This window comes from Saimiri boliviensis, chromosome 7 (genome assembly GCF_048565385.1).
Source record: "Saimiri boliviensis isolate mSaiBol1 chromosome 7, mSaiBol1.pri, whole genome shotgun sequence".
NCBI lineage: Eukaryota > Metazoa > Chordata > Mammalia > Primates > Cebidae > Saimiri > Saimiri boliviensis.
This window is the reverse complement of record NC_133455.1, coordinates 96,686,859-96,712,114: the sequence shown is the minus strand read 5'-3', so window position 1 is coordinate 96,712,114 and position 25,256 is coordinate 96,686,859. Positions and strand designations below refer to the sequence as shown.

At 34.1% G+C, this 25,256-nt stretch overlaps 1 protein-coding gene and 1 pseudogene across 4 annotated transcripts in view; both read right to left on the bottom strand.

Annotated features, from left to right (window-relative positions):
* Window positions 1-25,256, bottom strand: part of LRRK2 (leucine rich repeat kinase 2) — a 156,698-nt gene that overhangs the window by 50,576 nt on the left and 80,866 nt on the right. For 3 of the 4 annotated variants that reach the window (XM_074403081.1, XM_074403083.1, XM_074403084.1), the window contains 12 exons: window positions 20,345-20,438; window positions 18,878-19,064; window positions 17,055-17,236; window positions 14,716-14,945; window positions 14,176-14,303; window positions 12,445-12,663; window positions 8,866-9,067; window positions 7,744-7,832; window positions 2,856-3,043; window positions 1,868-2,022; window positions 889-1,035; window positions 561-752 (listed from right to left, as the gene is read on the bottom strand). In XM_074403081.1, coding sequence (XP_074259182.1) covers window positions 561-752; window positions 889-1,035; window positions 1,868-2,022; window positions 2,856-3,043; window positions 7,744-7,832; window positions 8,866-9,067; window positions 12,445-12,663; window positions 14,176-14,303; window positions 14,716-14,945; window positions 17,055-17,236; window positions 18,878-19,064; window positions 20,345-20,438 — 2,013 coding nt within the window. The remainder of the gene's footprint in view (window positions 1-560; window positions 753-888; window positions 1,036-1,867; window positions 2,023-2,855; window positions 3,044-7,743; window positions 7,833-8,865; window positions 9,068-12,444; window positions 12,664-14,175; window positions 14,304-14,715; window positions 14,946-17,054; window positions 17,237-18,877; window positions 19,065-20,344; window positions 20,439-25,256) is intronic. The other variant, XM_074403082.1, reaches the window with a different exon arrangement.
* On the bottom strand, window positions 20,448-24,844 carry LOC101046817 (proteasome subunit alpha type-1 pseudogene; annotated as a pseudogene).

Below are 25,256 nucleotides of genomic sequence, written 5' to 3'. Positions count from 1 at the left end.
GAGAAGCTGGGACTACAGGCATGCGCCACCAGGTCCAGCTAATTTTTGTATTTTTAGTAGAGACGGGGTTTCACCATGTTGACCAGGATGGTCTCGATCTCTTGACCTCGTGATCCACCCGTCTCGGCCTCCCAAAGTGCTGGGATTACAGGCTTGAGCCACCGCGCCCGGCCGAAAGTTATCTATTCTATACTTTTGCCACATTCGTGAAGCTGAAGCTGTTATTATATGGCAGACATGTTGGTAAATTATGTCTGTGTATTATCTATTTTAATCTTTATAACAATTCTATGAGATACATGTGGTTGGTATTCCTGTTTCACAGATGAGGTTACATTGCTTAATGAGCCAGCATTCAAACCCTCAAATAGTCATTTTCTGAAACTAGAATATAAGATTTTATTGGTAATAAATATAATCTAGTTTTCTAAACTGTCCCTATAATTGAATATACTATTTTAACTCATCCCTTATGTATAAGAATGTTTACATTATTTAAAGTCATTTCATAAGTATTGAAGGATCACTTAAAAGCTTTGTTAAGTTTTATCAAAACATACCTTCCTCTGCTTTCTTCATCAAGTCATCAAGTAAGATTTTTTTATGTTCTTCACCATCATTAAAACTATATAATGCCCATTTCTTCAACAGAGTTTCTCCTTCACCACAAATATCAATCTCCAACAACCCAGGAAACCATTCTTCCATGAGAGAATCAATGTGGTCCACAACTTGGCCCAAAAGAATACAGCCTACGTGATTCAAAACAGAGCTCAACACCTTGTCTGAACCTCATACTGTCAAAAAGGTTTAAGGTAAAGTTTTTTTTTAAGTTTAGATTTTTTTTTTTTAGTGTTAAAATTGAAATATTTAAATTGATTTCCTTACCTTTTCTACAAGAAGGAACTGTAATTTTCAAGAAACTCTCTGGGTGATTGTCTATGACTTCAGATCCTACCAGACAATAAGCTTCAGGAGACCAATTCAAGTAGATGCCTTGTCGCCAATACATTCTATTTGGGCGAAGTGCTCGTTCTAAAAGAAATTTAAATGGATCCAAATAGTGCCATTAATTATTAACTACCTCATAAATTAAAGGGAAAAAATCTACTGCACACACCACAAGTGATTGTAATATAGATTTATTCATTTCAAAAGAAAGTATTGAGTCCCCATCCATATCTATTAAATATTATATTAAATATTTTATCCATAACTTTACAATAAAATGAATTAAATGCCCTGTAGATTAAGACACATTTCAGGATCATGCTGTTAAGCAGTTTAATATGCTCAATAGATGAAGAAAGGGAATCATAAATAAGTCCTCATAATTTTTAAAAAGAAGGTGATCATGCTAAACCCAAAACTTCTTGAACTTTTTAATGCAATGTAACTACCTATATGTTGATTAATTCTAATCAAGGTAAGGTTTATTTTGGAAACCTGTAACACCTGTGTAAAGCTAATTTTAACCCACAAAATGACATTTTCCCTTTGGAGCAACAAAATGTCTCTATTTATTTTAGAAGAAAGAGTTCGCATTATAAACACCTGTATTTGCTCTTTTTTTTTTTTTTTTGTAAATTTCTCAGTGGTTGTGCAACAGAATAGAGATAATTACAGTCCCCACAATGTAATCACAGCCAAGATCTGAGTGAGGACATGAGGAGTTTTCTTCCTGACAAATTGGATGAGTTTGTATGTTCTTGTGTGTCTTTACATTGCCTACTCCAAGGTTTTATGAGCTTATTTTCTGATTCTTCAGCTGCCTTCCAAACAAGTAAACTCTGAGAAAATGGCATATTACTTTTAATATGCCATCTCCCTAATTTCTCTAAATATTAAGTCTTCATTAAATACTCACCTCTCCCTGAAAGCATGTAAGGTGAAATCTCAAGTAATCGATTGATTAATCTCGACCAAAATCCCATTGGAAAATAAGGCATTTCATACAGTCGGATGATAATTTCAGAGTTCTCACAATGGGGAAGCTCTATCACAGGCCTGTGGTCAGACAAACTAAAGACAAGGACATCATTATACAGCCTCGCAAAATACCCAATCATGTTGAGCAAATGATTTTACTGCTTAAAATCAACAAGGTAACCATTCCAAGCAACTGTAGTCTTTTTGTAACATTGTGTCACTACATGTTTTTCCTACACCAAAAATTCAGTGATCATTAATCAATTCAAATGCATGCTCCATTGTAAATGCATGAAATATTTCCAGTAATCCCTATGTACTAACACATAAATTATTATAATTATACATAGACAAATGAGATCTTATATAAATCCTGAAAAATATGCATCCTAGAAAAAAGTGGATATTTATTTTTACAACTGGCTGCTTCCATCAATCAATGTAATTTGCACATTTCAACATCATATCACTTTATAACATTTCCTAGTAGCTTATAAAACAGTAAGAAAAAATTCTATAGTATAGGCTAGAACTTAGGTATTCATTGTGATGCCATAAATGCTTTTAACATTCTGTTGAAAACTCACTTTCTTCTCAAAACTTACTTAATAAACTCTCTCAATATTGTTTAAGAACACACACACACACACACACACTAATCGCCAATATTTACCTTTCTTAAACAATTTAAAAAGTGATAAGCCAATCAGTAACTATATACATAAAATAAGTGATTTACTGTATCTTTAAAGTGTCAGATGCAACGTTTTCTTTAAAAATAAATGATATACATCAGTAGGAAGTTTAGACTATAAGTAAAATATATTTATTTGTTTAATACATTTATTACAGACTAAAGTTGCTTTGACAATTAAAAGAATAGATAGTGAATTTCTACATAGCAATTGTTTTAAGACGTGCTTTACCTGCTTGGAACCAGCAAATATTCTTCTCCTATTGGCAAAGCAATCTGGAATTTCTCCAGGAGCTTAAAATACTGTGACATGTAGTTCTTCGGAAATCTCTTTTTCTTTGAAAGAAATTTTTCCACATCTCTACGTGAAATAATTCCCTTAGGATGTTTTGGACAACCTTCCACTTTCACTGTCAAAATCTGAAAGATTTGAATCATAAATAATCACTAGAATTTATTTTCTGAAATGTTGCAAACTTAAAGCATTTTATCTGTCTTTCCCCCGTGAAAGTAGTCAGAAAGATTTTAATGTTTTCAAGTGCAACACAGTATCTAATTTCTCTAGCAACCATGTGGCCTAGAAGCCCAGAGGGGCATTCACTCTAAAAAAAAAAAAAAAAGAAAAAAGGAAAGAAAAAAAAGTTAAATTAAGGAGTTAATTCAGATCGGAAATTATTAAACTTCTCTGAAACCAATGAACATCAATATTTTCCTAGCTCTAATGAAAAGATCAATCCAGTACCTCACATCTGTTTTGCAGTCTCATCAATAATATATTCCCAGGAAATTTATCTTCCAGACAGTTATCAATACAGGTTAGAAATAGAAATATTACTTTATATTTATATACTAGGAGAGGGTTTCCATGAAAAAGAAGACAGACTGTGGAGTAGAGTTTCATGATTCTCAAAGTAACTACCACATTCTGATAGATTCTACTTGCAATGTCTAGGTCAGTGGGTCTGGTTGAGGTGGAGAATCTGCTTTTTTAACAAGCAACCCTGATGATTCTCACACAGAAATTATACTTTGAGTTTTGATCATTGTCATGGCAGTTAAAAATCAGTCAGAACCGAGATTCAAATCCAGCCTCTACTACTAGCTCTGTGTTCTGGGGAAAGGTATTTGCTTTCTTTAATGCACAGTGTTTCTTCTCTATAAAATGAGGTAGTAAAAGTGACTCCCTTAGATTGCCCTGAGATTTTAAATAACACATGTAAAGCATGCAAAGTACATTTGACAAATTTATTCTATTTATCTATATATTCCAATTTATTTTACTTTGTCAAGTTCCCTTTAAAAAGAGGTTTGTATTTTATTTTCTTTGGCCAATCTATAATGTTTAAGGAATACTTAAACAGAAGCAAACATTATTTATGCTATCGTGCAGTTGATTGAAATACCAGGTTATAAAGTCCTTAGGCCCAAGGACTCGTCTTACTCAACACTGTATTTCTATTTTGTATGTACAATGTTTATTGAATCAATGAATGCATGATTGATTGAACATATTGGTATTTAATGGCAGTGTGCAATGGTCCTATAAACAATAAAAACTGTTGTTTAAGACTTTTCCCATATTGTGTACTTTATAAAAATCTCAGATTGCTCTTACAGTTTAGGTGGTGAAGAGAATTGGTTGCCGTTTTAGCATTTTTTAAGTTCTAAGACCTTTTTTGACAATTCAACTCCAGCCACACTTTATATTTTCTCTGTAACACACTGTACAACTCAACCTATTATATGTTTGTTTATTAGTTCTCTTCTCTCACTTGAATATCAGCCCTAAGAAGGTATACACTCATAGGCCCTGGAGTCAAATTACTTGGTTTGAAATTCTAACTGTACCTCTTCCTGAAAGTGTAACTTTAGATAAATTATTCAACCTTTCTGTCAATCAATTTATTCATCTGTATCATAGGGGCTAATAAAGTACCATTTGGAATGGTTGCTGTGAGTATTACATGAGATAATCTTTGAAAAGCACATAGTAAACTCATGTATGTTAGCCATTATTATCTAGTTATTCTCATTTATTTTATTAAGATACACTTATTTTTTAAAGAGTTTGTGCTTGATTTTCCTATTAGATCTATAGCATGCTACCACTATTTGTAGTAGATATTTTCCAAAGATGAACATATCATTTCTATCCCTATACATAGGTGCCATTCATACGGAGTCTATTTCCCTTCCCCTTCAATCTGAGCTAGGCTTGTGGTTGCTCTTGTTACTAGAATGTGGCAGAATTAATATTTTTGCCAGTCCTGGGCCTAGCCTTTAAGAGGACTGAAAAATTGTGTTTCATTTATCTTGGTAACCAGCCACCATGAAAGATGTCCAATCACCCTGTGATCACCATGCCATGAGGACGCCCAACCTAGCCATATGATAGGCCACATGGAGGAGCACCAATATTCCAAAAAGGTGCAGGTAGCTTTCTTGCACTTTCCACCTCAGTTCAGCAAATGAAGCCTACTGAATGACCCTTGCCAATACCATGTGGAGCAGAACCACGCAGCGGAGCCCAGTCAAGCCACAGAAAAATGAGAAATAATAAATTGTTAGCATTTTAAGCCTCAGGTTTTGAGGGGGCTTATTAAATAAAAATAAAATCTGTAACATTATCTTGACTTTATCTATCTTTAAGAGACCTCCTAATAACATTCTTTCAAACTAATAACCTGTATAGCTAACTGATGCCTTATTCAAGGAAAGAGAATTTTCTAGGTTTCTTTGTATTTCTCCCATGTATTTTTATCAAGATTAAATTGTCATGTAAGCTTTTTAATGTTCCACTTGATTAATTCAATAGGTCTCTTTCATATCTCTTTTATCATACAGTTAAATGAGTTTTGTAAACTTTTGCATGCATTAACGGAACCTTTTTATAATAAGTTTAGTGACCTAACAGCTCAATTTAACACAGAGAGTGGGTGGGCTCATTAGAGCTTCTGCTCCATGAAATTATTCCTGTCCTTGCCTTGATTCATGAAGGTGAATACTCCTATTTATTTTTGCTAATAGCTGTCAGACAAGTTGCTCTTGGTCTCACTTGATTATTTAGAGCTTTCATTTCCTTTAAACCTTAGTGAGAAAATGACACTATATTTCAATTTATTGGCATTAATAAAAATGATGGTACTCCTTTTTTAGCTTAATAAGAAATTTAAATTATTATTTTATTGACATTTTAAATCTGTCTTTTAAAGCAACTTTGAGTGGCTCAAATTAACTTAATTTTTACTTAAATTATCATATTTATATTATAACTATGCTAATGAGAAGAACTTTCATGGAGTTTCAACTTAATTACTCCACAGAATCATCATAAATTTTATTGCAGTCATAGTAAAAATCTATTTATTTTTAAAAGGGGGATTCTGATACAAACTTCTTCCTTATTCTACTGTACAAGATATGCCCACCCTAACGTTCACACGTGTGTAACTTCAAATGTTCCATAGTGACAAGGAAACACATCACTTTTGGGAGCAACTTTAGCTTTTCCTTGACTATATGGAGTTGGGTTACTTCCTGACAGCTATTGTGTGTCAACCAGGACAACAAAATTGCTGGATATATTTAAAACTTCCTTTGCTATACGGGATGCAGCTACCTACACATCTTTTTTATTTGTCCCCATACATGACATACTTTCCAAAACTACATGAATACTTCTCTATAGTTCCGACATTTTTTAAATAACATTCCTTAAATTGCCAAATAGATCCAATCTAAAATTAGCTAACATTTGCCGCTCACTTACACTAAACTAGGGAGGTAATATAGAAGACAACTGTCATTTTCCTTATTTAAAAAAAAATAAGTAAACAAAGGCTTAACAAGTTAAGAAATTTCACAAAGCTAATAAGTAATTAGAGGAGACTGAAACACAGGTCAAGCTGATGCTTGAGCAAGTGCTCTGGGTCACACTACTGTCTCCATTATTTAAAAATTGAGTGAAACCATACTATCCATGAAATATGTGCAGAAGGCTGAAAATCTAATTTAAAATTACCTACCAAAATAGTAATAACTGACACACTGCAAATTATTGCTGATTGCAATGTTTCAATATGCTCTCGAGTTCCATGGTATAGGACTTAGCCTCAACTGAGATCTCCCTTCATAATAGCTTCCTTTGTTCCTTAGATGGAATTTAGGAACAATTATTCAAGATTGTCCAAGTAAATTTAATTATCTTTATGGTTTAATTGGAAGAGATATTTCTAATTTAAAAATATATAATAATTTTAGGGACTTGGGCAGCCACATGCAAAAGTATAAATTATATTCAAAAACAAATCAGTAGCTTAATGTTTTTCAACTAGAGTAATTTTTCACACTCCCCAAGCCATATTTAGCAATGTTTGAGTACATTTTTGCTTGTCACAGCTACAAGATACTATTTACATCTAGAATATAAAGGCCAAAAATACTCCTAACATCTTACAATGTGCAACAAAGAATTATCTGGCCCAAACGTCATCATGCTGGGGTTGAAACACTCTGAGGTAGTATGTTTTGCTCAAATGATCTTTTATGTCAAAGCTATAGAGATGGATTATTATAAGTAATTTAACTCATTGGTAATGTATTACCATTTGGAGAAAAAAATCATTTTCCATGTGAAATGTAAGAAAACAGTATCTATAATCAATGCCATCTAAAGTTTTCAAAATCATAAGTATTTAAAGCTCAGATCATTTCACTTAAGTCAAAACTCCCCTCCATGTTATGTAGATAGAGGTTTCACAGGCCCAGGAACCCAATTTTCTTATATGTGTTTACCCCAAGGATTTCCACAAAGCCTTCATTCAACTGAATCATTCAATAACCAAACCAATGATATCATCAGGATCGAGAAAAGCAGCATAGGGCAGAGCAGAACCAACATCTGTATGTGACTTGAAAATAAAGTCATGGAAGCGAACTTGAGACATCTTCCCTTCTTCGGTGAAGCTCTTAAAGTAGTCTTCTATGTGAAGTGTTCTACAGTTTTCTAAATTCCCAAAAGTTTCTGCCTTAATTAAATTCTAAAATGCTCAATGCTCTGGGCACCATCTGTTCTATGCTTTGACCATAACCCCTGTGCCACAAAAATAAAAGACACCAACCTGTGCCATGATTTTACAAAGCCACTTGGGTTCCACAAAATACAAGTCACTTAGCTGCAGTGCTGGGTCTTGAAAATGAAGAAGGACTCCTGTAGTAAAAATTCATCAAACAGTGAAACACAGAATCTAGAACAAATATCAAGAGGATTTAGAAAGAATCTAGTCCAATTTCTTCATCTTACAAGGGAAGAAATTTCAGCATAGTTAGTGGCAGAGCTGGGACTAGAAGCTGTGCATCCTATGGTCTAAAGTCCTGATATTATAATGGAGCATTTTTGAACTACATAAAATGATCATAAGTACGCATATTTGAGACACTGATATGCATTACAGAGCATATTTCACACATAAATAGAAATTCATAATTTTGTTTAGCTTGGTGAATAGACACTATGAAGACACGTTTTATTTTCAAATACAGATAAGAAACACAGCATATCTCAGAATATCTTAAGAAGGATGGGGAAAAGAAACAGATCATAATCCACAGGAACCTATTTTGTTATACAACAGAATCTAGGGATCATAAGAAGCTTCCCAGTCACTTCCTCAACTACTACCAAGCAACTCACATACTTCTAGCAAGCTAATATGGTCAAGTACACAATTCATTGAAGTTGGTTTGAGAATTTTTATTTTTGAGATCAATATTTGACGCAGCAGAGCTAGATCTAACACTCAGCAGCCGCATCATCTCAGGGAACCACTGATTCTCCAAGCATCCCAGTTAAACCATCCCAACAATAATTCCCCTTTGCAATATAAAAATAACTCTCACATGCACTAAACTCCTTTGACATTACGACAGATATGGTTGTGCACACAGTTCCACAGCTCCTGAATAGTAAAGGCAAGTTCTAGAACCCAAATGTTTTAACTCCCACTCAGAGACTCTTTCCACTACTTTACTACTAGATAATTTCTAAATTTGTTTTCTTATGACATGATACATAATTCGACATTCACACACGATGATCTTCCAAAAAGAAAAAATCAGTGGCCTATTAAAGAACTTTATGGATATTCTCTCAACTTTGAATGTAAATGCTATTCAAGATTCAGAAATATTTTCATAAATTATTACAGTTGAGCTTTGAAAAAAAAAGACAGAAACACACAAACCTGATTCATTTAGAAAGTGAACTGCATGAGGAAGTTCATTTTCATCTAACTGCAGCTGATTTTCTCTCACAAGTTGTAATAATCGTTTCTGGTCAATTACAGGAAATTCAATTGGCACATTTTTACGCTCTGATAAAATGATTTTCTCAAGTTCTACATAGCAATCTGGGATCAGCTGTCCAACAACAGGCTGATCTCGGATCTGTGAAATTACAAATGACAAACTGTAAAAATCTATTTTATTTGTGTATTTGTCAAATGGTTGGCAAATTCAGTGCTAGTAGTTTTTACAGAAACATATTATTCAGAATCACATTTTTAAATAAAATCAAAATATAATGAAAAGCTATTTAGATTGTAAGAAATAAATACAATGAAATTAAAATAAGAAAATTGCTGATCCAGAGGCAAATTTGAAAATATCAAATAAAACAGCATGAAAATATTTCTCTTGCTATCCAGAAACTCCATGGCAAAAAAAAAAAAAGAGATAAATCACTAAGCATAAGAAATAGTTTTTATTTTCTAAGACATTAAACTTAATGGGAAATAGACAAGGTAGCATAAGATATTAGTACAAATTACAAGAGCTTTTGGACATTGTTTTAAATAATCAAGGTAAAACATTAAATTTTGTGCTTGTTATTTGTAAAATGTTATATTGGTGAGATGTATTTATCAACAGAGAAACCTGGAGACATAAAATCCTACTCAAGCTATATTTTTCACGGAAACTTTAACTTGGGAAAACAAGAAATCATCTAAACACCAGTGATTCTGACAGGAGAAGATGATCATTCTAATCACTATCTACAAAATAAGAAATATATAAAATGAGATTTTTTTAAAGAATGGCCTTAAAAAGATAGTTTCTATAATGAAAGTAATTTCCAAACATTTTTTAAAATATAATTTTAAATAGAAATTCAACTCTTAACAGCAGTATCCAGAATGCCTTTAAGAACCACCAGATGGCAAACTCTCCCTATTTCTGAACCTATGAAAATTACATATTCTTTTTACCTGAAAATACCAATCCAAATTTCTGCTTAAATTCTTACACTTATTACAAATAGAAATTCAGCACCCACAAAGAAAAATGTACTTGCTCTTTTTCTACTTGTGACTAAAACTTTAAGGAGGCAGTCATAACCACTACTTCCATATTTACCTGCAAATGGTTACTCGAGACTGTTTTCATGCATTTCTTGACCCAGAGAATTAGTGATAACTTCACTAACCTTCACTTTTCATGTTCCCTCTCTTCGTCATTCATAAATTAAGATGAAATAGAACTTCAGATTGAGGTTTATGTTTTAATCCAAAAAGGGAACCTCTATATAAAAGTAAATAAGGGTTCTCAAAGAAAATAAATCAAGTAGAAACAGGATGAATTTTACAGGGCTAGGTCTCAAGGCCTGCAGAGATGTCTGCTCTGCTGATGGGCTGGATGAGATTAAAAGGAGTATTGTCGGCATTGAACCCTGTTTTGTCCTGCTTCTCCTTTCAGCATGATTATCAGTTCACTGATAGGCTAAGCCAAAAAATAAAACTTAAAGTATCTGCACAGACAGATGTTAATGAGGTTGAGACAGGGAAAGATTAGAGAACAGCTAAGATCAAAGGAAAAGATGAAAAATAAATGAGAGGACAAAAAAAATTATCTCTAGGAGATTAAAACTGCTATTTGAATTCAGGTTGAAGCATCTTAGGGAAGAAAAAATTTTCAAGTTATGGTGGGCTCACAGGTCCTTGGTCATCTAAAGAGTCACTCGTCTACAAAGCAATCAAATGAGTTTTCGACCCATTATTCCAGAATGCTGCATCCATCAGCAATACATACTTTAATAATACTGGTATTTCTCAAAGCATTTGTTTTACTTTCTTGTAAAAAGTTGTCTTCAAAGTTGATTGATAAGTGCCAAAAGAAAAACTGGTCTGATTTATTGATAATATCTATTAGACAAAAGCAGTATTAATACAGCCTAAAGAACCATCTTATCTGTGACTTTGCTTCAACTAAATTCAGGCCTTTTCAAAACAAACTCATCCTCCAACAAGTCTTTTTAAAGATCTGATACATTCCCTGACAGCAATGACAAAAAGAAAAACTACCAAACTATTCTCAGTAACAACAAAGTTCTTGAAGTATGGGTATAGTCTCAGGGAAAAAGAAACCTGGATTAAGAGATTACTGGAAGAATACATTTTGTATATTTGTTTTTCTCTAAATCATATTACTTTCTAACTGCATGTTCCACAAGAGAATGGGAAAATCTACAAATAAATAGTATGTCATTTTTACGTGACACTAACATCTATCAATAACTGTAATAAATGTGTGTTGAAGGATACAAACATACAAATTCTCTCCCTGGGCGCTGCAAAAGCCATCACTTTCACAGATGGCTCATTAGGTTTTGGAGAGAAGTACAAATAATCTATATAAATGTAACAGAACTAAGCTAACTGGCCAACATGGAGTTATAACCAAGGTGACCATATAATTTATCATCCAAATTGGAATGCTTTTGAGAATATAATGGGACACTATTAATAATTATGCTGGGACTGCCTGGGCCAAATAGGACTCTACTTATCAGCCAGGATATAATCATTAGTGCTAATGAGGTAAGCCAGGAGAAACTAAGTGAAATTCATCATTATGTTTGCCATATTAAGCTATCCAGGGTATTTTTAGTACAGTTTATACCACGCTCCCTGTAGAACCCAGTGAAGATTTCCTTTTCCTGCAAGTATTAAAAAAGAGTGTTCTTGGCTGGGCGCGGTGGCTCAAGCCTGTAATCCCAGCACTTTGGGAGGCCGAGGCGGGTGGATCACAAGGTCAAGAGATCGAGACCATCCTGGTCAACATGGTGAAACCCCGTCTCTACTAAAAAAAAAAGAGTGTTCTCTCTGATAACTGATTTATTTATGTTTTATAAATATTTGGTTTACCAGAAGATAACTTTAGAAATGTAAAACATAATTCCTAAAATGAAAAGCACAGTTCTGACAGCTAAGTTAGTGGTTTTGTTGACTAAAGGAAACAGCTGCCTCACAATACAGAGGGAAGAAAAGTAGGATGGGAATCACAGTGACAAAATACACGGAGTGGCACAAAAGATCAAGATGTCCATAAAACATGAAGTCCAAAAGGAAGGAGCAGAAGGAAAAATAACAGTCAAAAAATAAAAGAAGAAAGATGATCCCAAGGCCTCAGCATTCACCTTTACCCTTGTAGTTGAATCACTACTACAGGAAGCTGGATGAGAAAGGGCATCGAAAACATTTTCTCAGATTCTCTCTCAGAAACATTTTCTCAGTATCCCAGAAACATTCTCTTGGTTTCTCTCAGGATCCTCTACTTATTTTTTATTCCCATTTCTATGAATTAGAAATGAAGTCTGGTATAAAAAAATTAGAAATGGAAAGTCCTTAAAAATGCTAACAGCAATGGGGAAAGAAACCCCACAATTTTAAGAGAGTTGCTCACTTCTCAAAAATTCTGGCATTTCTAATCAGTGGCATAACATGAAAATTAATAAATTACATTTCTCTACCAGCCTACCATGTTACCTTGAAATTAAGGCTCTCGTTTATGATGGTTTTCCGAAGTTTTGCCAAAGCATCAGATTCCTCGGTGGCATTCACAAAGTGGTAATCTCGGATGGCAGGGAACCCTCGCTTATTCAAGAGTTCCTTGGTGATTTTACTTATACAGGCTTTGCGCTGCTTCTCATCGGAAACATCCGAATGTGTGCCAACAAGAATCACGGGAGAAGAAGAAGCACGAGCCTAGAGGGAAGCACACAAAACGCTCTTGTGTTTGCTTTAAAATTGGGCCTGCTCACATTCCTGTTGATATTTGCTTTCCGTGACATTCACTTGAGTGGTAAAGAGAAACTGACGGACCTCAGAAGAAAAGAACAACTGCCCTTTTTTCTTAAACCTAAGAAAAAAATGGAACCTTAAGACATTTTAAAAAGTCATTCTGAGGGTCTTCTTAATCCAATTCTTATTCCTTTTATGTGGCCTATGTAATAACAGTAGCATAGTTTTCCTTTCTCATTTTCAATGCCTTAAAATGAGTTATTCGCTAAGCACACTCCTAAACAAAATAAGTGTTTCATAAACCCACAAATTATATCAAATTAATGTCATACAGTTTATATTTTCTCTTCCTTATCTTTGAATTTAATCTTCTAAATTCATTTTAAAGTCATTCAATTTAGAGTCTATAACAGAAGAAGAAAAGCTACTGGGGAAAATATTACTACCACAGTGGTAGTAATATTTGCTCAAGTTGGCTAGCTGTAAAAACTTAAAAAAGCAGCAGTTAAAAAATACCCCAAATTATAAAACAATCATGTATGCAGCCAAATTACATAGTTAAGTGTCCTGACACAAGCCTTTCTAAGAACTTTACTCACAGAAGAGCTTATTGCAGCATCATGCAAGCAGCATTTTAGTCTCAATTCTAAAAAGCCATAGTGTTTGAAGGAAAAGCAGACAGCAAGACAGCAAAGGAAAAGATAGAAAAGCAACAAAAGGGAAATTCCAGATCTAACAGCATCATAATCTGGGACCACCTAAAGCATAGAACCTGAAGGACTTCACACCAATGGCCCTGAGTACAAAGTTGATGATATATATAGAATGCTTTTCTTTAATGTAGTTTATTTTAAATTAGAAAAATTTATATTTCCTTTAAGAAATAATATCATAAAAAACAGTTGAACTTATATATATTCAAGTTTTACAGCGTAAAAAGAGTTTTGGGTTACCAATAACTTTCACTATGGAACATACCATTTTCACGTCATGACTTAATTACTCTGAAGGTTTCTCAACTCAAAATTTTAGGGCTTCTTTTAAGAAAGTATTTAAAGAGGCCAGACAGTGGCTCACGCCTATAATCCCAACACTTTGGGAGGCCAAGGAGGTGGGTGGACCATCTGAGGTCAGGAGTAGGAGACCAGCCTGGCCAACATGGTGAAACCCCGTCTCCACTAAAAGTACAAAAATTAGCTGTGTATGGTGGCAGGGCCTGTAACCCCAGCTACTCGGGAGACTGAGGCAGGAGAACCACTTAAACCCAGGAGACAGAGGTTGCAGTGAGCCAAGATCAAGCCACTGCACTCCAGCCTGGGCCACAGAGAGATCTGTCTTAAAAACAAAAATAAAAATAAAGTATTTAAAGAAATTGAAACAATTTTTTGCCCAAAATAAATTACCTTACACACACACAGGTGCACACATACACACACTCAAATTATTTTCTATTTTCAAATGATAAGAACAAATCACCTTTATATTAAAGAGCCAAGGCTTCATGGCATCAACTTCAGTCTGTCCTTTGCTGAGGTCATAGACAGCAAGATACAATGCTCGCTGGGTCATAAAATGAGGATGAGTACTATAGAATTCCTCACGACCTAAATAAAGATTAGAGACCGATTTTTTAAATCTTTCAAACAACAAGCAAGAATCCTTTTAAAAAAAATAATCTGGGGGAATAATACTATTTATTATTTACCATACTAAAAAGAGAAAAACAACAGACAATGTTTAGAGAACTATTCTGGGTTTTTTTTTTTACCAGGGATTGACCACTTTTAGCATATGTGTCAGCGACTGATCAGAGCACCTAGCACTGAACTGTTACCAGCAGATCCCTCCATGTCCTTCTCCATTCTGGAGTCAAGAGTAAAATGAGGAGAAGTGAAGGGCTTTGGAATAATTCCATACAGTCTACCAGCTCTCTGGATATTAGAACAGAAAGCTCAGTTCTTGAATCCCTGTTTACAACAAGTGGTAAAAGTGAATTTTAAAATTCTATAGAAATACCTGCAAAATCCCACACATTTAGAATGAGGTCTCTCTTTCTTTTGCCTCTTATTTGGATAGGCCAGTCTTTCACATCTATGCCAACTGTGGGACTTTGCATTCCAAGATCTGCTTTCTTGATTTTCATTAATTGCTGCAATAAGGTGGTTTTACCACTTCCAGTATTTCCCACTATCATAAGTTTCATTCGGTTATAGGGTACAGCCTTTTTTAACCGCTGTTGAAGAAACCTAGTATTTGAAAGACAAAAATTAAATAATAAACTGCTTAAAAGTACACTTGAGATTTAAGTGAGTTGTTTTGCATGTCACACTATTTTAAAATATAGTTTCCAAAAGAGTGCCTAGCTCATGTAACTAATAATGTACATGCCTTTCAGTGTATTGTTAATGCATATATTTTGCTAGAGATTTTAGTGTAGTTGATACTATTTGGTAGAATTAGCAATATAACATGTTACACTATCACCAGAAATAATCTAAAGGCCAAAATATGTTTCCAGTACTAATCAGCATACAATATGCAATATATATACATCTATATATACACACATATATATACATGTGTATACATATTTGAATTTCTTTTAATAGTATGAAAAACCTTATAAAGTGTAAAATTTCACAAAGTCCATATTACATAAAAACAAGATAGAAATCTGTATACTGTAATAATAAACCTTGATATGGTCATATTAGTTATATATGTGTCTATATGGCCATATATAGAATATATGATGTATAAATAGATATATATCACATATGCATATAATAGTATATATTAATAGTGAGGTCATATTACATCATAAATAAATATAAACTATTATACTATCAGCAGATATTAACATGCTTTCATTCCTAATGATCTTAATGTAAAAACCGAACTAAATAGAAGTGTTTAGGTAGCTAAAAAACCACTTTAAACTAATAGTAGATTTAAAGTGTTACCAAAAATAAAATAAAGATATATTTTGAAATATGTTAAAGTGTTGCCACAGTTTCAAATTAGAGAAAAGCTAAATCAAAAATGAATTTTACATCAGAGTAGTGACTGATCCATTCCTATAACTAATAAGAATCTGATCAACATTTCTGATGATATGACTGAAAAGCAACATTACTTTCCTTGACTTTTTATTTCTTAAGACGGCAGCACTGTTTGAAATACGTCATTCTTCAAAAAGCAAATGATGTCTACAATTTCTAATCCAATCTAGGTCTTTCTGTCTTTTCTGAAAATCTTAAACATGTTTAAAATATTTAGCATATTTAGTTATGTAGCTTTATAATACAGCATAATACACTGAAAGCTAGTTCTGCTAAATGTTTAGTAAGAATTGAACCAATTTTTATATGACCAACTTTTCCAGTTTCAAGAGGGAAAACTAACTGTGTAAAATGAAGGGTAGTCACATTTAGCACAAAAGTTAAACTCTTTCCTTTACAATAAAATGAAGCTCAAAAATTCAGAAAACCAAACCCTTCCTCATAAAAAGATATGAAGTTAAATATAAATTTAAGAGACTTCAGGCAGAAAAGAATGAGTAAATATAAAACACTGGTAATGAAACAACTATTAATTCTATGCCAGGCACTGTGTTTGGTGCCAAGATTTGAATAGTGAGTGAACACAGCCATGGTCTCTGCCTCGGTGCACAGTCTAGTTGGGAGGTGCCGACAGAGCTGAGGTCTGCAATGTTAATACAGTAACTGTGGGAAAGGGAGCAAAGGATTTTATGAGAAAATAATAAGATCAATGTGCTGAAAGGGAACAAGAAGTCGGATAAAATCCATTATTAAAGATATTTAAAGTGTTTCAAGTGTAAAGACCAGAAACAGCAATACTTGAGAAGTTTTGGTGGTTTCAGAATTGATCAAGGTGAGTAGATTACTTATTCTAATGGGCAAAATAGAAGTTAATAATTTCACATGATGTCAGTGACTATAATGCTTTAAGATGTAAGAGGCATATGTTTACTAGTTGCTATACGAAATGTGGTGTGATAAGTTATTATACTGTGCTATATTTCTTTAGATTGTGTAATTGGTAACAAGAGACCAAATAACAACACGTATTTTCTTTTAGAGTCTACTCCACTAAAAAGAAAGAGAAGGCAGAAAAGTCACTCAATGCTACCTGGCTAAGAAGAATGAAAAATCTCTACAGTGGCACCACAGAAACACATTTACTAAATGAAAGGCAAGTGACACTTAGCTTATTAATGTCCAATATTACTATTGATTTTTTCCCTAAAGCATAACAATATATGTCCATCAAAGTCACGAAGTGGAAATCTGAAAAAAATTTGATGAAAACAAATAGAAATAAAATTATCTAACCTTATGATGTCTTTGGCTTTACATCCTATGTGTTTAAAATCAAAGTTAAGACGCAGTTCATCCAAAGGAAGGTCCCATATTTTGCTTAATTTCCCCATTTCATTGGGAAAGGATCTTAGTTCCAAGTTGTAACTGACATCCAGAGATGTCAGATTTTCAAGACAGCCAATCTCAGGAGGAATCTTAATGGAATAAAAAAGGGCAAAACCTGTTGGTGGGAAGTAAGAAATGCATTCTGCCAAAAAGTAAGATGATAAGTAACAAGAGAGGCTCACAGATTCCATCAGCAGCTTGCACAACCTTTCAACAGAGTTCTAAAACTTTCCAAAGGCTTGTCAGAAGTTGTCATTAGGTGTTTAAAAACATAAAAACTTACATCTAAAACCTTACTGCCAAACAATCTACATCACTCATCTGTAATCTTTAAAATCCCAACCTCCTTTGGTAACATACATCATCTCTTCAAGACATTGAAAGTAAGGAAGTTCTCACGACAAAAACGATTTGGTTATCCAAATCCATTATTTGTGGCTTCATTCTGCTCCTTCAGTAAAGGCAGGAAAACCTAGTCATTACAAACTTGCATGCAACTTAGTGTTCTCAAAGTACAGGGACATGCTTATAATTTAGGTCGCATCCTAACTGGAGTGATTTCTTCTCTGTTCAGATCTTTAAGCAATATATATCATAATAGAAAACACTCCTTTGCTGGCAAAAAAATCAGGCAGCAAAATACATCCACAGTTTTTCTGAACCTCACAGTGTCAGAAACTTAATTCTTTTGGTTTTTGTAGGCAATAGGCTAGAACTTGAAAAAAAAATTTTCTGAGACAAACAGATTATCAATTTCTGATTTATAATAGAGGAAATGGAACAAAACAAAGGAGATTGATCCATTGGGGTGATATGTAGCATGGTGGAGCAATGCAGAAATTTTAAAATGTACCAAAGAAAGGTGAAAAACAAGTAATAAAGTATACAGGCCAGAAACAATTTGAGAAAAATGGAGTATCTGAGAGTCTGCTAACAGATTGGACAGAGATTTAGTGATATGATGACCCACGGCATCATATTAATTTATAATTAGATATATATTCATATAATCCTTCAAAAATATAGCACAAAAGTAATTTTTTAAGGAAATTAGGCTGTGTTACTAAATCCACTTACCATACAGTAGGCTTACAACTTAAAAAATGAAAGACTCAAATGATATTGATATTTACAATGCTCATTTTGAATTTATAGTTATTAAATGACATCATTACTATTCCATAGAATACTATGAGCTAGTACCATAAAGAATGTTTTTCATTATACTATCCTGTGTATTAGTAAAGTGTTCAAAGTTGTTTTGCCATAATTAAGAGTAGTTTGAGCTAATCTATAATATGTTAGATGATAACATCACACAGAATTTGAAACGAATATTCTAATAATTTTTACTTCGTTCAAATGTTGAGTAGATATATTTATATCTAGCTGTATAGCTTTTAGATTTAAAAGGTTATGATAAGTATAGCATATTGTTTATTGTTTAGTGGAAGTATTAAGGCTATTACCTTATTTTTTTAAGTAGGTTTTTAAACACTGTCAGTGTGAGAATGGATACTAAATCAAGTGACACACCATTGGCAGCTATCTTTATTTTTGAATGGAAATCTGGATTTACAGCCAACAGGAATTTATAGTTAACAGGAAGCTTCTGGTTTCTTAAAACTGGTATTTACAATGCTAAATATCATTTAAAATGATAATTTGTGATGATGCAAATCATGAGGTATATATTTTAAGTGGCAATAATTTTAAAGATGACCTCTTACCTCTTTCAGTTTATTGTGAGAAAGATGTAGTTTCTCTACTCTGGACCATAAATATGCTTTTTCACTCAAGTCCAGGATGCTGATCTGATTATGGCTAAATAATAGTTCCCTTAAGTTCAAAGATTTCCAGTGTGCAGGACCTGGTAGATATTGAATATCATTGCTGCTCATATCTAAAGACCGCAAGCTAAAACAATACAATGGAAAGATGCAAACCAAATGAGCATTTCCAAAATACATGAAATCACTTTACAAATAATTTCCCCACAGTCGGGCCGGGCGCGGTGGCTCAAGCCTGTAATCCCAGCACTTTGGGAGGCCGAGGCGGGTGGATCATGAGGTCAAGAGATCGAGACCATCCTGGTCAACATGGTGAAACCCCGTCTCTACTAAAAATACAAAAAATTAGCTGGGCATGGTGGCACGTGCCTATAATTCCAGCTACTCAGGAGGCTGAGGCAGGAGAATTGCCTGAACCCAGGAGGCGGAGGTTGTGATGAGCCGAGATCGCGCCATTGCACTCCAGCCTGGGTAAGGAGCGAAACTCCATCTCAAAAAAAAAAAATAAATAAATAAAAAATAATTTCCCCACAGTGAGAATAAGGCATAACATCAAAACTAGTATTACTGACATATGAGTATGCATGTGAGTTGAGAGTCTGAAGTTGAAACCACCAGTGCTGAAGAACCAGGACTCTGGGCAAGTTACTTTATCTCTTATGAAGTGGCAATAATAACAATGACTATCTTAGGGGATTATTAGGAAGATTAAAGAGGTGAACCACTGTAGAGTAGTTAGAACAGTTTGGCATATTCTAAAGCTAAACGAAAGTTCTAGCTATTACAGGTTTGTGTCACACTTTCTATGGCTAAATTGTAACTATTATTTGCCTAAATATGTATCTATTTACACATATACTTTTATGAATTTGGTTTATCATGTATGATATTATTAGAATAGGATTTGAGATGTCAACACACTCAAGTTCGAATTAATGCCTGAATTTATAGTTAACAGGAAGCTTCTGGTTTTATGAAATTAACCAAAATACCTCAAAAGCCTGGAACTACATAAACTTTCCTAATCTTCACCCAAAATTTCACTCAAACATAATTTAAGCTTAACGTCAAAATTAAGGGTGTTTAGGCAACATATCAAGATTCACAAACAAAATTTTAAAAGTTAAAGTGATAACCAGTATAATCTCATTTCATTATACTAACATGTCAATTAATTAAACAATTCTAAGTGTTTTTTACACAATAATCCACTAAATTAATGTAAACATTTCAATTTTAAGTCATTAGTTGGGTCTTTTATCTAGTGAAAATTATTCATATATACAAAAACATTAAGTTGAGTAGGTTCAGGAATCAATTACTCCTATACGACTAAGTTGAAATCATGTTTTTAAAGGTTCTGTACCAGCTGATGTGCTTTTAAAATTAAAGTAACAATAAACTTACTGTGGAAGATTTAAAATTGCTTCTGGAATACATGTAAATTTGTTTTGAGATAATTTTAGGCTTGTCATGGAAGAAGGCAAGAAAGGTATAGCAGCTGAAAGAAAATAAAAATGAGATCAACATTTTAATCATTCAAGCCAGATTTCCATTAAATTAAAAAATAAGAACTACCAATGATGTGTCACATAATTTACTTTCCCTTCTCACACTGATAATTTTTTAAAATCCACTTTTAAAAAGAAGGTAATAGCCTTAATACTTCCACTAACCAATAAAACAATATGCTATGCTTATCAGAACCTTTTAATCTGAAAGCCAAAGTTAGATATAAATTTATCTACCCAACATTTTTACAAAGTAAAATTATTAGAATGTTCATTTCAAACTATATGTGATACATAGATTAGCTCAAATTACTCATAAATAACTATAGCAAAACAATTTTCCACACCTTATTAATAAACAGGACAGTATAAAGATAGAAATTCTTTATGATACTGGCTCAGAAAGAATGTTCTATGGGATAACAATGGGTGTTATTTAATAAAATTATTCTCCGATCATATAATCTTAAGAGATTGGGAAATATTAGGTAAAATAAACGTCTGAGTTCTCAATACTCTGGTGGATTTAATGAATTTTTAAGAAGGAAATGCAGTGTGAGGTACCTCCAAGGAATAAAATTCTGTGAAACCCAATTTGGGAAAGAGAAAATCTTACAGTTCTGTTGTCTCATCTTTATAAGAGTGCAGCTAGATCAGATGAATGCTGAAATACTTGAGAGATCTACAAATCTACAGTTCTGTGAAAATGGCTTGAGGAATTAGTTCATAGCATTTTCAAGGTTAAAAATACGGGTTACGCTTTATCTAGACAATCTTGAAGGGTCAAAACGTTCCAGGATACTCCTAGAAGCTCTTTCTGAGAAGCAGAAAGATACATTTATTTTACTTCACCTATTTGGCAAAATAAATGAGTAGAAATGATTCTCCACTTAAGACTTCAGAGCCTTGAGTTTCATTTGCTGTATGGAAAACATCCATAAGACCACAAAATTAAAATTTTAGTTTACATGGACCTGTTTTTTTGTTTTGTTTTGTTTTGTTTTGTTTTTTAGATGGAGTCTCACTCTGTTGCCAGGTTGGAGTGCATTGGCACAATCTCGGCTCACTGCAACCTCCGACTCCCTGGTTCAAGTGATCCTCCTGCCTCAGCCTCCCATGTAGCTGGAATTACAGGAACACACCACTATGCCCAGCTAATTTTTTACTTTTAGTAGAGAAGGGGTTTCACCATTAACATGAGATTATTTTTAATGGTTAGTGGTCCTGCTAAGATATCACCTCCACAGGGCATCTTCTCAAATGTAAGACCCCATTTCTCAAACTATCAAGGTTGTGTGGTGCAAAGCAAACACCTTTTTGAACTGAGATATTCAAACTTTCACAAGATAATTAATTGCATGCACTTGTAAACATCACACAAAATCTCACTGCTTCAATTTCCTCAACTGGGCAGAGGTCATGCCCCTCCTAGGTATGACCATTAGGGTCACTGTGAGATCCGGCTGAGATGACACACTGACCATACACAAGCTTCATGGTCCTTTTGGATGCTCCTCTTTCCATACCCAACTTAAATATCACAGTCATAGAAATGCTTCCCTGTGAAGCACAGTCTGAATCAGATTCTCCCAAGGTATCACAGAGCATCCTCAAACTTCTCCAGAAGTTACTACAATATAAAATTACATTCATTTGTGCCATCATTTCTTTTTTGTCTGTCCTCTGAGCTTAATCACAAGTTCCTTAAGGACAGAGACCGAGTTTGCTTTGCTTACTAGTGAGTGAGTGAATCATTCTATCCCCAGTTCCAGGCTTCTGGTTAGAATGTGGACAATATTTATGAGAGTAGGAGGAAGAGAGGGAGGGGCAAAGGAGGAAAATACTATGCAAATTAAGATGGCTTTGATCATTATTAGTTTCTGAAGGCTCTGACAAATTAAAATTTTATGGTATTATGTCAAACCATATTATTATATTAAATATTACATTAAAATATGCTATTGTGTCAAACGATATTATGCTACTAAAAATTATTTTACTGACTCAGGCATAGAATAATCACATGGTTTGCAAAATGTGAGTATTCTCTACAAAGAAAGGTAAAATATAGGGAATTCCTGTTTATTGTCATAAAAGTACTTTGTTCCTTAATATTAAAATGTTCAGTTAGGATACCAATGAACATAATTTTCTCTATTACTTCATACACTAAGAAAATGCGGGGGATTCTACAACTTTTAATAAAAGGGATGATAATCATTTGCATTATTGTAATGCCTTGCAAAGCACAAGAGCTGAACGAATATACATTTAATTCACTAAATTGAAAACTATTAAATGATTAATTTTATTTTTAACAATAGCAATAAGAGTAATCACATTTATCATACAAAAAATTGCCGAAGAAACCTCCATATGAAAAACACTGTTTCACTTTAACAATATTATTTCAGAAAAACAATATTTCTGTATATTTCAGTTAAGTTTTAGTTTTAAACTAAACATGCACATGGCTGCCTTACCCAGCTCAGGCAGCCATGAGCATATTTACTGTAAGACTAAAGGAACCACAGTGTACTACCCAGTAGGCCAAGTAACTAGTAACTATCATTTTAACCTCTGACAGTAAAAATGTGCTAACTTTTTAAAATTATAGACTATTTTTAGAGCAGCTTTAGATATACAGAAAAATCGAGCAGACACTATAGAGACTTTCAGTATATCCCTTCTCCCCTCACCACCACCAGCCCACACACATTTTCCTCTGTTATTAATGATTTGGATTAGTTTGGCACAGTTGTTCCAATCAATGAGCCAATATTTAACCCATCATTATCACTCAAAGTCCATAGCTTGCCTCAGGGTTCACTCTTTGTACTGTATATTCTATGGGTTTTGCCAAGTGTACAACAGCACATATCCCTTCTTGTAGTATCGTACAAAACAGTTTCACTGCCCTAAAAATCATCTGTCCTTTACCTATTCACCTCTCCCTCCCTCAACCCCTGACAACAATTGACCATTTTTTTTTTTTAACCAGGGCGGTGAAACAATTTTATTTCACAGTTGTATTTAAAACCACAAAGACACCTATTTTCTTCATATAAAAACATTAGTACAGATACCCATACTTTCTGGAAAACGATTATACAGACACTTTCAAAGAAAAATGTATTCTATTATATGGTTTCAGTGAGGTTGTTTGGAAAAACTCACATCTGGACTGATACCTAAAACATAGCATTCCACTACTCTGCAACTTTTGGTTCAAAGTATAATTTCTGTCATCAGTATGTGGTACCTGTATTCTTACATATTTGATAATACATATATTGACTGGCTTATCGCTTAATGTTCCATTGGTTCATCAGCCTTTTCTGCAGGTTCATCTGCAGGTTGAACAGGCTGTGCCTTTCTCTGTGGCCTTTCTTCAAGACCTTCCAGGAATGGAGACACATCATCATGATCATAGATTGTAAATTCCAAGTCTTTACCAACAATTCCAATGGAAACATTCTTTGTAGTTAGGTCCTGTTCTGCAGGAAGTGTCTCCCTTAAGGCACGCAAACCATGTTTAACTAGTTCATTTAAATTGCACTCCATAAATGCAGACATATGTCTCTCCAAGTAAGTACGAGCTGACTGGGAATGGGCTCCAATGGACATAGCTCTGCAGTCAGAATAGTTAGCAGACGGACAGGTTTGGAAAATGTGAGGGCCCATATCATCATAACCAGCAATAAGCAGCCCAACACCATAAGGTCTCCGGCCATATCGTTGTGTTGGTATCTGGGTCTTGCTTCCAATTAGAGATACAAGACGAGACACAGGAAGTGGTCTATCGAATACAAATCTGGAATCCAAACACTCCTGACGCATAAAATTACATAAGAGTCTAGCATCAGCTGTAAGTCCTGCGATTGAGATACCAATATGGTTGTCAACATGGAGAATTTTTTTCTAATGAGCTGCAAGCTCTGATTGTGCCCTTTTCAATGCAACCAACACTGCATGAGTTTTTGATTTCAGACCAACTGTGGCTGAACCTTGTTTAACAGCTTCCATTGCATATTCAATTTGATGAATCCTGCCCTGAGGGCTCCAAACAGTGACATCATTGTCATACTGATTTCGAAACATGGTGGCGGCAAGGCCCCGGTTGCTGCCTCCAGCAAAACAGAATCCAGGAGGTGCTCAACAATTGATCTTTTTAATGTCCTCATAATTTTGTCACTTCCATAATGTCTTATAGTTGGGAACAAAGAGTATGTAGCCTTTTCAGATTGGCTTATTTCACTTAGCAATATTAGAAATATGCATTCATGTTTCTTTCACGTCTTTTTTTTTTGTACTTTAGATTCTGGGGTACAGGTGCAGATCAGGCAAGATTGTTGCATAGGTACATTCCTGGCAAGGTGATTTGTTGCCACCATCCCCCTATCACCTATACCTAATATTTCTCCCCCCGTTACCCCTCTTCCATGCTCTCTCCCACTATCCATTCCATAGCCACCCCCAAAGGACCCCAGTGTGTGATGCTCCCTTCTTTGTATCCAAGTGTTCTCATTGTTCAACATCCGTTTATGAGTGAGAACATGTGGTGGTTGACTTTTGGTTCTTGTGTCAGTTTGCTGAAAATGATGGTTTCCATGTTCATCCATGTCCCTACAAAGGACACAAACTCATCACATCATTTCTTATGGTTGCATAGTATTCCCTGGTGTATATGTGCCACATTTCTTTGTCCAGTATATAATTGATAAGCATTTGGGTTGGTTCCAGGTCTTTGCTATTGTAAACAGTGCTGCTATGAACATACGTGTGTATGCGTTTTTATAACAGAACGA